General features: G+C 34.9%; 1 protein-coding gene across 1 annotated transcript in view; it reads left to right on the top strand.

Moving 5' to 3' along the window:
• The window catches only part of Hel89B (histone acetyltransferase 1), an 863,997-nt gene that overhangs the window by 329,519 nt on the left and 520,898 nt on the right, over positions 1 to 13,580 (top strand). Inside the window, exon 16 of the mRNA XM_090405810.1 lies at positions 9,004 to 9,184. Coding sequence (XP_090261936.1) covers positions 9,004 to 9,184 — 181 coding nt within the window. The remainder of the gene's footprint in view (positions 1 to 9,003; positions 9,185 to 13,580) is intronic.

The following is a 13,580-nucleotide window of genomic DNA, read 5'->3' as shown; positions in this document are numbered from 1 at the left end:
AGTAAAGAACAAGAAACAGCTAAAAGTCCTATTTACTATGTCATTGATGATTAACAACTTTGTGGTGGTTTGGGATGGCAGAATATACGAAGGTGTTCTACCTAACAATAAAAAAACGAATTTATAATTTCAAAATTATTTTTATTTTTCAACATAATCTCCCATAGGACTAATACATTTATTCCAGTGATGCTCCAGTGCCATTATCCCGTCTCTGTAGTGGTTCTCAGTAGGATCTGCAAAATACCCCTCTACAGCTGCAATCACCTCTTGATTCAACGAAAAACGCTGACTAGCAAGGAAGAGTTTTAGTATTGGGAAGAGATAGAAGTCAGAGAGAGCCAAATCTGGGGAATAAGGTGGATGTTTCAACAATGCATAGTGCAGATCCCTTAATTTTCCCATTGGCAAAACACCTTTGTGGGCAGGTGCATTGTCCTGATGATTTTTTTCTTCTGCAAACTGGGTCTATTCTCATTTATTTTTTTGTCTTGTCTGGTTAAAAGATTGGAATAATATTCCCTGATTATTGTTTTACCCTTTTCAAGATAATTAATAAACAAAATTCCTTTGTTTATTAATTCTGTAGCATCCCAAAACACCGGTGCCATGACCTTTCCTGCTGATGGAACCAACTTTGTCTTCTTTGGCGCTGAACAACTGGCTTCTGTCCATTGTTTGGATTCTGGTGTGTAATGGTGAATCCAAGTCTCATCCATAGTAATAAATCAATTCACAAAATCAGTTTTATTCTTATTAAAACGCTCCAAGCACTGTTGAGAGAGCTTCATGCGAGTGCATTTTTGATCTGCTGTGAGAAAGTGCAGCACCCATCTTGCGCAAAGCTTTTTCATTTGAAATTCTTCATGCAAAATATATATCCTGCTTGTTCTTTTGAAATGCCTATAGCCTCAGCAATTTCACTCACTTTGACTTACCAGTCATCCAATACTATATCATGCACTTGATCAATGATTTCTGGTGTTGTTACACTTTTTGGACATCCTTCATGGATCATCTTCAAGGCTGGTATAGCCATGTTTAAACTTGACAGCCCATTTCTTAATTGTCGAAAATGAAGGAGAAGAGTGCCCATAAACTTTTATGAACTTTGAATGAATTTCTTTTGGCATTAAATCTTCTTTTACAAAGAATTTTATAACCTCATGATACTCAATTTTATCCATTTCAAAGGATACAGACAACACTTTTGCTTCAGACAGCTGTATAAAAAAACTACTTGATAAAACCACTTGCAATTTCACATTGATACTTATGACAGATGTACCAACTTAGAAAAAATTAATCGCACCTATAGTGTTGCCATCTATGGTCGAGGCTGAGAACATTTCAGACCACCCTTGTATACAAGATTTAAAATAGGAAGTGTTTGTACATAATAAAAAATTACTACCATACTGGGGGGGGGGGGATATATATATATATATATATATATATATTAAAAAAATTTTAATGACTGTTACCAAGAGATAAAAAGATGACATGGTATATTTAAAAAGATACTACTAGTTAACAAGTTTCATTGAATATATCAACATCTTCAGGTATCACAAACAAAGAAATATATAAAGAATTACAGAGACTTAAAATTGTAATAACAGAACAAGTACAAAAAGACAGTAGCATGTTTGAAAACAAAATGCGAGCTTGAGTTCCAAAAAAAACGTATACTACGTGCTGTTGTGAGTGCACCAATACTGAACAGAGGCAACGTCGGTATCAGAGAGATTGAAACTTAGGCTGTTGTGGATATGAGAAGAATCTAGAGAAATTTCTCTAGATTTGACAATCTTTCTTTCAAGTTCATCATAGCACACATGGATATTAGAAGTGTGTATCCAGTCCACAATGTGTTGGCAGCCTTCATTTGAGTTAACAGAAAAAAGAACTTGGCTAGAGAAAGCGCTGGCTCCAGTCCTGTTATAGGAGATATCTCTACGGTGTTCTTCCAAACGTAGAAGAATGGATTTAGCAGTCTGGTCATAGTATGGCTTTCCACAATCACATAAAATCTTCTATACTGCTGGAAACTGAGTTGGAAGATGTTTTTCTTTAGGTTTACTAAGTATTGAACGAAGTTTTGGGAACATAGTGAAGCAAGTTCTGAAATTAAACTTCTTGAGAATTTTTGCCAGTTTTGGTGAAAGAGAGCTGATGTAAGGCAAAGAAATAAAGGCTCTAGGGGAAGAGGGATCTTCAGAAGTAGTTGAGTAACTGGGGGAAAGATTGTCAATTTTCTTAGGAGAGAAATTATTATTAATAAAAGTTTTTTTAAGAAAAAGGAGTTCATTTTCAATTTCTGTTCCTTCTGTAAGTAGGCTCAGTGAGCTAAGTTAGAAATAATACCAAATTTTTGTGGGGGATAGTGATGGGATGAAGCATGAAGGTATCTATCAGTATGAGTAGGCTTTCTAAAAATTGAGATTTTAATACTCTCAGCACATCTGGTAAGTTTCAGGTCTAGAAAGGGGAGGCAGTCATCCTTCTAAGCATCAAAGCCGAACAGTTCAGAAATGAACCACAGACTCAAATATATAAATACAGTATAACTGGAGAAAAAATGAAATGGCCTGTATAGTCCTGTGGAAGTAGCATTTGTATCATTGATACAAGGCCACTCGTAGAAAGGCATTGTCAGTTTGCATTAAGTCGCTGACTGGAGGAACATTTTTATATACCTTTCTTCAAACTGGTTCCTGAGTTAGCTGATCTCTTGCTAAGGAAAGTGTGATTTCATCCCATAAACTCAGAAAATCAGCTGGATAATCCACACTATTTCAAACAATAAATATATTGTGTTGGAGTTAGGGACTTTGAGATGGCAACACTTGTCTTCCATTTCTTCAGTGAATGCCAATTTTAATTAGTGATGATCTTGTAATGAAAGTATTGTTTCAAGATGCAGAAAGAACCAAAATGTGTTCTACATTGGTCAAGTCCATGCCTAAACAAATTAATAATTAGGAACAGAGAAGCACATATAAATTATTAGGTAAAGTTGGAGTTTAATTTTTGTACTTATTTTCTTGCAAAATTAAAATTTTCTTTAAAATGTTAGTGTTTGGATTAATTTCTTCGCTATTGTATAAAGGTTTACAGTCATTACTGTATAAATTAGAAGGCCTGGTCAGAACGTGAAATTCTGGATGATTGAAGCAGAGTTTTCATAACCATCTATTTAAATAAATAAAAAAATAAGATTAAAAAAAAAAACAACTAAATGCATGAATTATTCTAGGTAATTTATAGATGCATACTTGAGAAGAACCTAAGACAAATTATTGAAAGGAAATTGAAGAACAAGTGGCTTCAGACCAAATGTTGGTTCAGAATCATAATATTATTATAAGACATATATTATTGAAATAATTGGAATTTAACAAAGATATATATGTGTAGATCAACAAAAGCTATATGATAATGTACAATTAGAAAAGCTGCAATTATGTGTTCATTATTTTGAACATTATTTTTACTAATGTATGCACTATATTATAATATTGCACTAGGCAATATATAGTGCATTATAAGTATGCACTCTATTTTTCAATTTGTATGTTAATGATTGGAATGGGTTTAACTAGTGATATGCTGCTGTTTGCACAAAATGCAAAACTGGGGAAAGCAGTACAGGCTCAAGTGGATATTATGGCTTTACACTTTGCAACAGTTCATTGTTGCAAAGTGTAAAGTTTTGAGATTTGGTAAGCAATAATGGGATATGAAGTATACACACAATGGGGAAACTTTAAAGTAGAAGAGATGAAAGATCTCGGAGTGACAGTGGACAAGGACCTGAAATTCAGGGGCCACATTGCACAAGTTGTGAAGATGTCACATCAGATATTGTCAATGATGTGGAGGACCTGACATGCAGAAATAGAGAGGTTATGATACATTTGTATAAGGCCTTGATCAGGCCTCATATGAATTATTGTACACAGAAAGGGTCCAGAGAAGATTCATAAAGGTGTTAGTGGTTTTTGGAATGTGGAGCATGAGGACAGATTGAGAGAATGTAAGTTGCAGAGCCTTGTGAATAGGAGGAAGAGAGGGGATATGATTGAGACATATAAGCTAGTCAGGGATTGTTATCAGGTTGACATGGAAGAGACTTTTCATAGAATGAGAGAGAGGAGATGTGAACAGGAGAGTGAAGAGCAAGCTCTTTGCATGGTGGTTGGTGAGTGGAATACATATTATTCATATGGAATAAATACATTGCCTGAATGTGTTTTGAATGTAGACACATTGAATCAGTTTAAAGCATGGTTGGATGAGCATTGGGTGCAATAGTGTGTACCACCCACAATGAGTCTCTGACTCCATAGAGGTCAGATGTTAATAATAATAATTTAAGGGGAAGTATAGGAAAATAGTTTAATGTAAAATCAGGTTTAAGACCATGGTACACATTATCACAACCATGAACCTCTTAAACCACCGATATTAAAATCAGAGATATTCATCTTTGCTCTTTATGCAGCTTTATACTGCTAAAAAATCCATTACAAGACTTCAAAACTTTTTCTTTTGATATAAAAATCAGCATTAAAAACTGTGACTATGAAAACAGGCATTGGGCACTATCATGGAAAGCATTAGCTGCATTTTTAGTCTTTGCTATGAGGCACAAAATTCAGTAGAGATGAACAATTAAATATAGAAATACCCAATATAATAACAAAGCTGGCATGGTAGGACCAGTTAAATAAATCTATATGGAATAAGAAAGAAGCTAGCCATAAGACTAAACATGCTGTATACAAGAAAGTGTTGAAACATGTTTTAAGTTAGAGATCTGAATAAGAAATAAAACATTTGATCAAAGTCTAGATACTACATTTGAGAGATAAGAGAAGAAATAGAAGAGTAAACAGATAGCGTCAGTGGCAGAGTAATGTTAAAACTGAAGATAGTAATGAACGGAACTCACATTGTTGGCATTTAAAAATGTGCAACAGAGCTAATCTCAGGTGGTATGGTCTCTTTAACAGAACAAGATAGAAAAGTTGAAGTTGAGCAAAAGGATGTTTGATACCTTGATGGTTGGAAAAAATGTGCACTAGCAAATTTGTTGCATTAAATTACTTAAAACTCTTAATTAAGAGACTCAACCCATCTTTGATAAATGGTTGGAAAATGAGCTTCAGGAAGACAAAAATCAAGGCAGAAATTAGTGCATTTAGTAGTAATTTAAAAGACCAGAATGTGTAATCTGACAATATTGTGGTCCTTACAAATAGCAGAGCAATAATGATAAAATTGTTGTTAAGAAGTTATTAATGATGTAAACTTATACATTTCATTTGTATATTTCTAATACTGTAAACAAATAGTTTATTTGTGTGCAGATACTTAGTGGCATCCAGCATTCCCCCACTGCTTTTAAATCCACAATCACACAAATAGCAGCAGATCCCCCGCATTCATTTACAGTTCATTAATTAATTGATTCCTTGATAGAACTAGAATAAGAAGAAATTCCTCTGAACACAGTTCAGAGGAATCCCTTCTTAAAATTTTTTTTAGCTATGCTTTAACTCCAGGTTATATTTCAAAAGTTGAGTTTTTTGTGCATTTCAACAATGCAAAAGGAATTGATGAGTTTTCTAAAATATACGAAGCTGGCATTCTGTTGCCAACAATCAGAGATGGCATTAGCTCCCCAACTTCTGCCTTATCTAAACATCTGGCTAATATGTTATGACATTACATAAGGTCATCTGACTCTTACTTCAAAAATTCATCCCATTTTGTTAAAAAACTAACAAGTTTACTTGTATCATCCACTGACATCTTTGCAGGTCTTGACATAGTATCCGTTATTCCTCTACCTTAACATGATGTTCCTGTAGATGATGTGTTAAACCTCTTTGAAGACTTTTTTCCCACCAGACATCACTTGCTTATTTGAACACTATCTCTGGTCCAATTTTGTTCAGTGGTGTGTGTTTTGCAAGCAACAATTTGGACTTACGATGGGTAGCCTCTTCTTCCTCCTTCAGCTGACTTTTTGTTATGGATAAGTTTGAGAAAACTTTCCTAGCAGAAATGAGTCTAAAATCAATGATTTGCTAGAGATATGTTGATGATAATTTTATATTTGTAAACAGGACCTCCCAAGTCTGCAACAGTTTCTTCATTCTCTTAACTCTTACAAACTTACTATCAAATTTATATTGGAGCTTGAAAAAGATAGAAAACTTCCTTTCTTTGATCTTCTCATCACTAAAAAGCTTGAAAGAGATGTTATTTAAGTGTATCATTATCTTATGCCTTATCCCTTCGCCATCCTTCTCAAAAAAAAAAAAAAATCCTTCTCAAAAAATTGGGTATAATCCACATCCTAAAGAAGAGAGCAGTTTTTGTTATGCAAAATGATGAACTAACTCAAGGCAGAGCACCAGACTGTCCCTAAATTTTCAATTCTGAATAGCTATTTCAAGAAAACATTGATAAGATTTTTGGAACTCTACCACTCAAAATAACGAGAATATCCAATACAAAGATTTCATCACAAGACCATATATTGGAAGTCTGTCAGTTGTAGACAAATTAGCAATGGGTCTGCGACTTTATATGTCATTCTTTTTTTAACCTTTTTGTAGAGACGTGTAATTACTGTTTTTAATTTGCTGGGGATTATACCCTTAATGAATATGTCACTGATCAGTTTCAAAAGTACAGTGTATTTGATCATGTGTTGTAAAATCTATTATCCTGATGTTGTCTATCTCTGGGCTAGATTTAGGCTTTAGTTTGGAGAGAGCATCTTTCAATTTGAGTTTAGAGAGGGAAAAAATATAGTTTGCTGCTAACTGGTTTGGTATTGGACGTGATCACAGTGATGTCTGTCTTGAGTAATGTAACGTTGTTTCCAAAGTTTTGGTCGAAGGATCCCAGCAACTAAAGTCTTACTGGGATGTTTTACATTTTGTGTGAAGTAATCTTGGTTACTCTTATTACCTCAGCCTGGACTACCCCCCCCCCTTTTTTTTTTTTAAATGTTAACAGTCCAGCTGTTTAATGGAGTGAAATATTTTTTTTTGTTATGTCGCCCACCAATGAGAGGTTTTTGCATATAATATATTAATACCATGAGATGTGTGGGGTTTGCTACAATTTTTTTTTATCTGCAGTTCCAGTTTCTTCATAAGCTAAAATAATACTAAGAAAAAAATTGAGCATAATTGTTTTTACTGTTATTATGATTACTTTTGTTTTAGTATTCAAGAATTTTCCCTCCATCAGCATATGATATGTGAGTGACACTTTGTAAATCACAAAAGTTCACATGCTCATTCCAAGCTCAACAAAAATTGTGTTTAGGTACTTCTCCATGAGACAGATGCAAAAAATTATCCTATATTTCTTGTTTGCCTTCTGTGAGGCACACTTATGTATGCTTTCTGGAGAAACCAAAGTTATTTATTTATTCTTATGGGATTTCCCCTGTTCCTCATCTGTCCCATAGGACTGGTTGAACCCTACTAATGACATATTTATGACTATAAATCTGTGTGTGTGTGTGTGTGTGTGTGTGTGTGTGTGTGTGTGTGTGTGTGTGTGTGTGTTCACAGACCAGTTTGCCTGTTCTGAGGGATGAAAAACCTGAGTTTCTGGGTGGAAAAACCCTCTACCTCTGTATGTGACCAGCTAACTCACCTTTATGGTCTTGATGTTCAGAGATGCATTTACTAATAGATTTTCCTGTTTGTCCATAGTAAGATATCTTACAGGAACATGGAACTTCGTAAATGCCAGGTAGCATCAAAGGTGAGAGTTTGTCTTTAGGAGAAGGTAACAAATTATAGATCTGGATTATAGATTAATTTCCATGTTCCTGTAAGATGTCTTACTACGGATGAACAGGAAGGTTTATTAGTAAACACATCTCTGAACATAAAGACCATATCCGTCTTATGAAACTGCACAAATCTGGCCTCACACAACATGGATTTGAAAACCCAAACCAGAGGATCAAATGGAAAAACATCAAACTTCTACATAGATCTTTATATAAACATGAGCATTTATATAAAGAGAATGCTGAAACCCTATGTCACAGATCCAACTTAAACTGTAATGATGTTCTTACTATCCCTAAAGTCTGGGATTAGTTTTTATCAGATATGTTTATTTTAATTTAATTCTATAACACGCTACTGCACGCATAGTGAGATTCCATTGTAAGCATGCATCTTTACTGTATTTTTTCCTGGTAGTGTTTGAAATAACTGTACTAATGATATCCTAAGATACCTAGGATGAAATATTTACTTTTTACAAATAATTTAATTACTGTGTATGTGGTTACATGTGTATGTTTAGTTATGAATAACTGGACTGATGATGTCCTAAGATATTTAGAATGAAATATTTACTTATTAAAAATAATTTAATTACTATGGTTACATGTGTATGTTTAGATATGATGTCATTCTTTCCGAGTTTTCTTTTGGTTAAGTTTAATTTGCAGTCAAGCCAACATAAGGCTATGGGGATAGTATATTTTGTCCATTAATTGCACATTTTTTGTGAAAGTATGCAGCATGCTTGTTTTGCAAAATGAGAGGAAAAACCTCGTACTTCCATATGAAACTGGTTAAACTCCCTTAAATGAAAAATTCCGTTTAAAGAAATTTTCATCTGGGGCAAGGTAGTCAGTCTAGGATGCAATCTTAAACTTTCTCATTCTTGGACAGAATTCAAACCCAAATCTTTCCATCCACCTGGCTGTAAAGAGTTGGGTTTGAACATCCTTTGGTATGCCTAGATCATCTCCGAAATAAACCATGAGCTGTTCCCAGAAATTCAGACCCACAAATATGATGCCTACTTATTTTTTAAATATCATATTTTATGATAAAATTTCATATTTAATTGTGTAATTTCAAAATAGTATAAAGCATGTATAATAATAATTTTTAAGATGCAGATAATTAGATTAATATATATTATTATTATTATTAATTTCAGGTGTTTGGGATATTTGTCTTGTTTCATTACAAAATTAGTTCCTGGATTTTCATGCCCTGTTGATACAGAACATCCTGTTGAATCCTTTGCGAAATTGCTATTCTTTCATCTTAATTCAAAATCTGCAATACAGAGATTAGCAATAGCCCTGGTTCTAAATTCGTGGGCAGAATTTGATAAGGTTTGAATTTTACGTATTAACACCAAAGTTCTTATTAAGAATATCTTTGAGTTTTTGGAGTGACACTTTGCTGTAATTTCACTAGTAATTGACATATCATAATGAAGTTTAATAAGTAATTTCAATACTGTCCTTTAGTGCTCATGCAGAAAGCTCAGTCAGGTAATACAGTCATGTGAAGGTAAATGCATTTTATTCCTTTAATTATATAATGGTGTTGATGCACAACAGGAATATAATAATTCACAGTGAAGAATATATTGAGAAAATAACACACCTGTTAGAATAATTACTTTACTTATAATAAAGAAAAACATATTCGATGTTTTAATCTTTGTTAATTGTTTACCCTAGCTTGACCTCTGGTGAAGAAAAAAATAAAAAACTGTATATGAAAAAAAAAATTACTCAACAAAACATATAAAATTAAAAATTAATTCACAAAATAAAATAAACTTTTCTTACATATCAGTATAATAATTACTGATGATTTTAAAAAAAGTTTTTATTATTATTATTATTATTATTACATGACACCTCCAGGGAGTCCATAGACTCATCGAGGGAGGGCACCTACTCTACAACTCTCCATCTCCACCAACCACAACTACCTTCATCATCTAGATCATAGGTGGCCAACAGCAGCCCTGTTGGCCGCATGCGGCCAGTAACGTGATTTTGTGCGGCCTGTGACAGGATAAAAACTATATTAAATTATGTATTATCAATTTAACTATTAGTTTTGACCGCTGATTTTCTGATTGATATACTAGTTATATTCATTATTCTTGTTGAGAGGCTTATACGCTGGTTAAACATGATAACTAATATTTAAGGAATTGACAGCGTATACTAGAAATATAGATTAAATAAACTTTAATTTATACTTTCCGATATTTCGGCGAACGTCATGTTGCCATCTTCTTGGGAACTTACTACTAAGACACGTGCACACAAGTACTAATAACAGCAAATGAGACTAAAGCTAGGAAGCTAGCGTTTTCCTAAAGTCCTGATGGTGCCCCCTGGCGGGCTATATCGGTAGTTCTTGGCCTTTGGGCTGAAGTTCTTCTGATAAACGTTTTCCAAATTTGGGACAGTCTCATGCATCCAAATTTGTTGAGGTTTGGCATGTTCCTAAGGGCCGAGGCTGATTCCATGAATAGTCTTTCATACTTGAACTTGCTGCGGTGTATTACTGTGGCTTTCTTCCATCTTATTCTGTGGCAAGTATCCAGAGCGTGGTCTGCAATCCCAGAGTGGCTGTACTGGTGAAATCGGATGTAATCCTTGTGTTCTGATATTCTGATATTTGCTGTCCTGCCTGTTTGGCCAAAGTAGGACAGTTTACAGCTGCAAGGGACCTGGTATACCCCAGGTAGGTCTAGGGGAAGTGGTTGGTCTTTGGTGGAGCGGATAAGGGATGCCAGTTTTCTATGTGGTCTGTAACAAGTGGTCAAGTCATGTTTTTTTAAGATTTTATTGATTTTTTCCGAGGTGCCTCGGATGTAGGGAATGGTGATGGATTTAGAGTAATCTTTATTGTGAAGGGGAGGGGGTGGTGGGTTGTGGATAACTGGGTTAAGTATTTTTTGGATTTTTTGGAGGGGGTAGCCAACGGCTACCCCCTCCAAAAAACTACCTCCGTTGAAACTACCTCCGTTGAAACTACCTCCAAAAAACTACCTCCGTGACACTTTCTCAGCCAACGGCTACCCCCTCCAAAAAATCCAAAAAATACTTAACTCAGTTATCCACAACCCACCACCCCCTCCCCTTCACAATAAAGATTACTCTAAATCCATCACCATTCCCTACATCCGAGGCACCTCGGAAAAAATCAATAAAATCTTAAAAAAAACATGACTTGACCACTTGTTACAGACCACATAGAAAACTGGCATCCCTTATCCGCTCCACCAAAGACCAACCACTTCCCCTAGACCTACCTGGGGTATACCAGGTCCCTTGCATCTATAAACTGTCCTACTTTGGCCAAACAGGCAGAACAGCAAATATCAGAATATCAGAACACAAGGATTACATCCGATTTCACCAGTACAGCCACTCTGGGCTTGCAGACCACGCTCTGGATACTTGCCACAGAATAAGATGGAAGAAAGCCACAGTAATACACCGCAGCAAGTTCAAGTATGAAAGACTATTCATGGAATCAGCCTCGGCCTTTAGGAACATGCCAAACCTCAACAAATTTGGATGCATGAGACTGCCCCAAATTTGGGAAACGTTTATCAGAAGAACTTCAGCCCAAAGGCCAAGAACTACCGATATAGCCTGCCAGACAACCATCAGGACTTTAGGAAAACGCTAGCTTCCTAGCTTTAGTCTCATTTGCTGTTATTAGTACTTGTGTGCACGTGTCTTAGTAGTAAGTTCCCAAGAAGATGGCAACGCGACGTTCGCCGAAATATCGGAAAGTATAGATTAAAGTTTATTTAATCTATATTTCTAGTATACGCTGTCAATTCCTTAAATATTAGTTATCAGTTATATTCATTATTTTTGATGAAGGAAACAATTTATATTCTCAACACGGAATCAAAATTGCTTTAAAAAGATTACTCAATTTATAAAGTCTACTGCTTCTCTGTGCGAGTTGTAGTAGTCTGAGTGGTAGATTTCTATGCACTCCAGAGTAATGCATCATTGAAAGTCACATGCTCTGCTCTGGTTACAGTGATCCGTTTCAGAGACTCAGTTTCACAGTTAAAATGTTATTGTTGCAGTTTGTGTCCCCTGGTCAGTTACTTCAGCCTTTGTGTACTATGAGTAAGAAATAAGAAGTGTGAAGAAATCAGGTCATTTCAGGAGAAATGGGAAAATGAGTTTCTGTTTATAAACAATAACGACGACAAACCACAGTGCTTTGTGTGTTTGCAAGTTAAATCGTCACAAAGAAGTCGACTGACTGATGACCGCCTTCAGGATTTGTTACGACTATCGTCATCATTTAGTAATTTTTTATGATTTTACAATTTAACTTGTAAATTGTAAAATCACAAGAGGTTAGGCTAGGGTAAACGATTCACAAAGCATTTAGATCCATCTTACTTTTGTATAGCATGTGTCCTGTACATATGTATGTTTTCCCGATGATGACCTCAATACAGAGGTCATAACGGTGAGTGATACTTTCTTAAATATAAGTAAAGTAATTATTCCAACATGTGTGTTTTTGTCTCCATAAATTCTTCCCTATGAATGCTGACCACTATGTAATCTTAAAAGAAAGAACAAAATAAATATAATTTATTTAGTTACTTATATTTTTCTGGATTTCATACACCATCATTCCTGTAGTGCAAATGACATCTAACAATCATGTAATTTGGAAACGATTTAAATTGTATTAATGGACAAAGGGTGCTTATGGGTCAAAGCTGTATAACTGAATGGAGATATGTAGCCTTTAAAGGAATGCGGAGAACTGACTCAGGCTCTGGCCTAATGTCCAGTCTTCACCTTCTTGTGATGCACCCTGTTAGCATCTACATGGATACTGAATGAACAAGGATTGGCTGGCAATTTGGGATTTAGCCACCAAATTGTATTCTTATTGGCTTAAACCTCAATGTAAAATGATGATACAACATGACAGCATTCCATGCTGGCTGGGGCATCACCCTGTTAAACAATCCCCCCATTGTTTTTGTCAGGGAACCAAGGCGAACAGCAAAAAGTGTGCTACTGGAACAAATCCCAGAACATGTCCCAACTCAACATCAACAGAGTTCAAAATTGGTACTATCAACATAAGAAGCATCAATGGAAAGGAAATCAAAGTAGCAGAAGAATTGGACAAGTACCAGATTGATTGGACTTCAGAGATATTTCCCTACTGAGTGTTCCTGGTAAGATTTATGAAGTATAATTGAGAAACAGCTAAGAAATATTGTAGAAGAGAAGCTTAGTAAAGAAGAAGCTTTATTCAGGCCAAATAGAGTTTATCATGATCAGATTTTCACTTTATGACAATAGTTAAGAAATCTTGGGAATATAACAAGAATTTGTATTTAAGTTTTGTTGATCAAAGGCATATGATAAGCTGACAAGAGGAAAGCTCTTCAAAACCTTGCAGTTATATGGTGTAAATCATCTATTTAAACTATAAGTGAGTAGTTAGAATTGAAGGTGGTACAGGAAGATGGTTTAATGTTAAATCTGGTATCAGACAAGGATGTAAATTATCCCCTCTATTCATCATCTATATAGATCACATTATGAAGGAAAGTGGTATTAAATCTGATATTAAGATTGATGATGTCAATCTTAGCTCTTTACTTTATTCAGATGATGCTATTCTTCTGAATAAATCCAATACAAGTCTGGAAGATTTCCTGACTAAATTGAATAAGTGTTGTAATAAATTTGGTAT

Source organism: Typopeltis vanoorti, chromosome 15 (assembly GCF_054136105.1).
Source record: "Typopeltis vanoorti isolate ZY-2024b chromosome 15, IOZ_Tvanoo_1.0, whole genome shotgun sequence".
Classification (NCBI taxonomy): Eukaryota; Metazoa; Arthropoda; class Arachnida; order Uropygi; family Thelyphonidae; genus Typopeltis; species Typopeltis vanoorti.
Note: the sequence above shows the minus strand (reverse complement) of the source record. Positions and strands in the feature narration are given on the sequence as shown.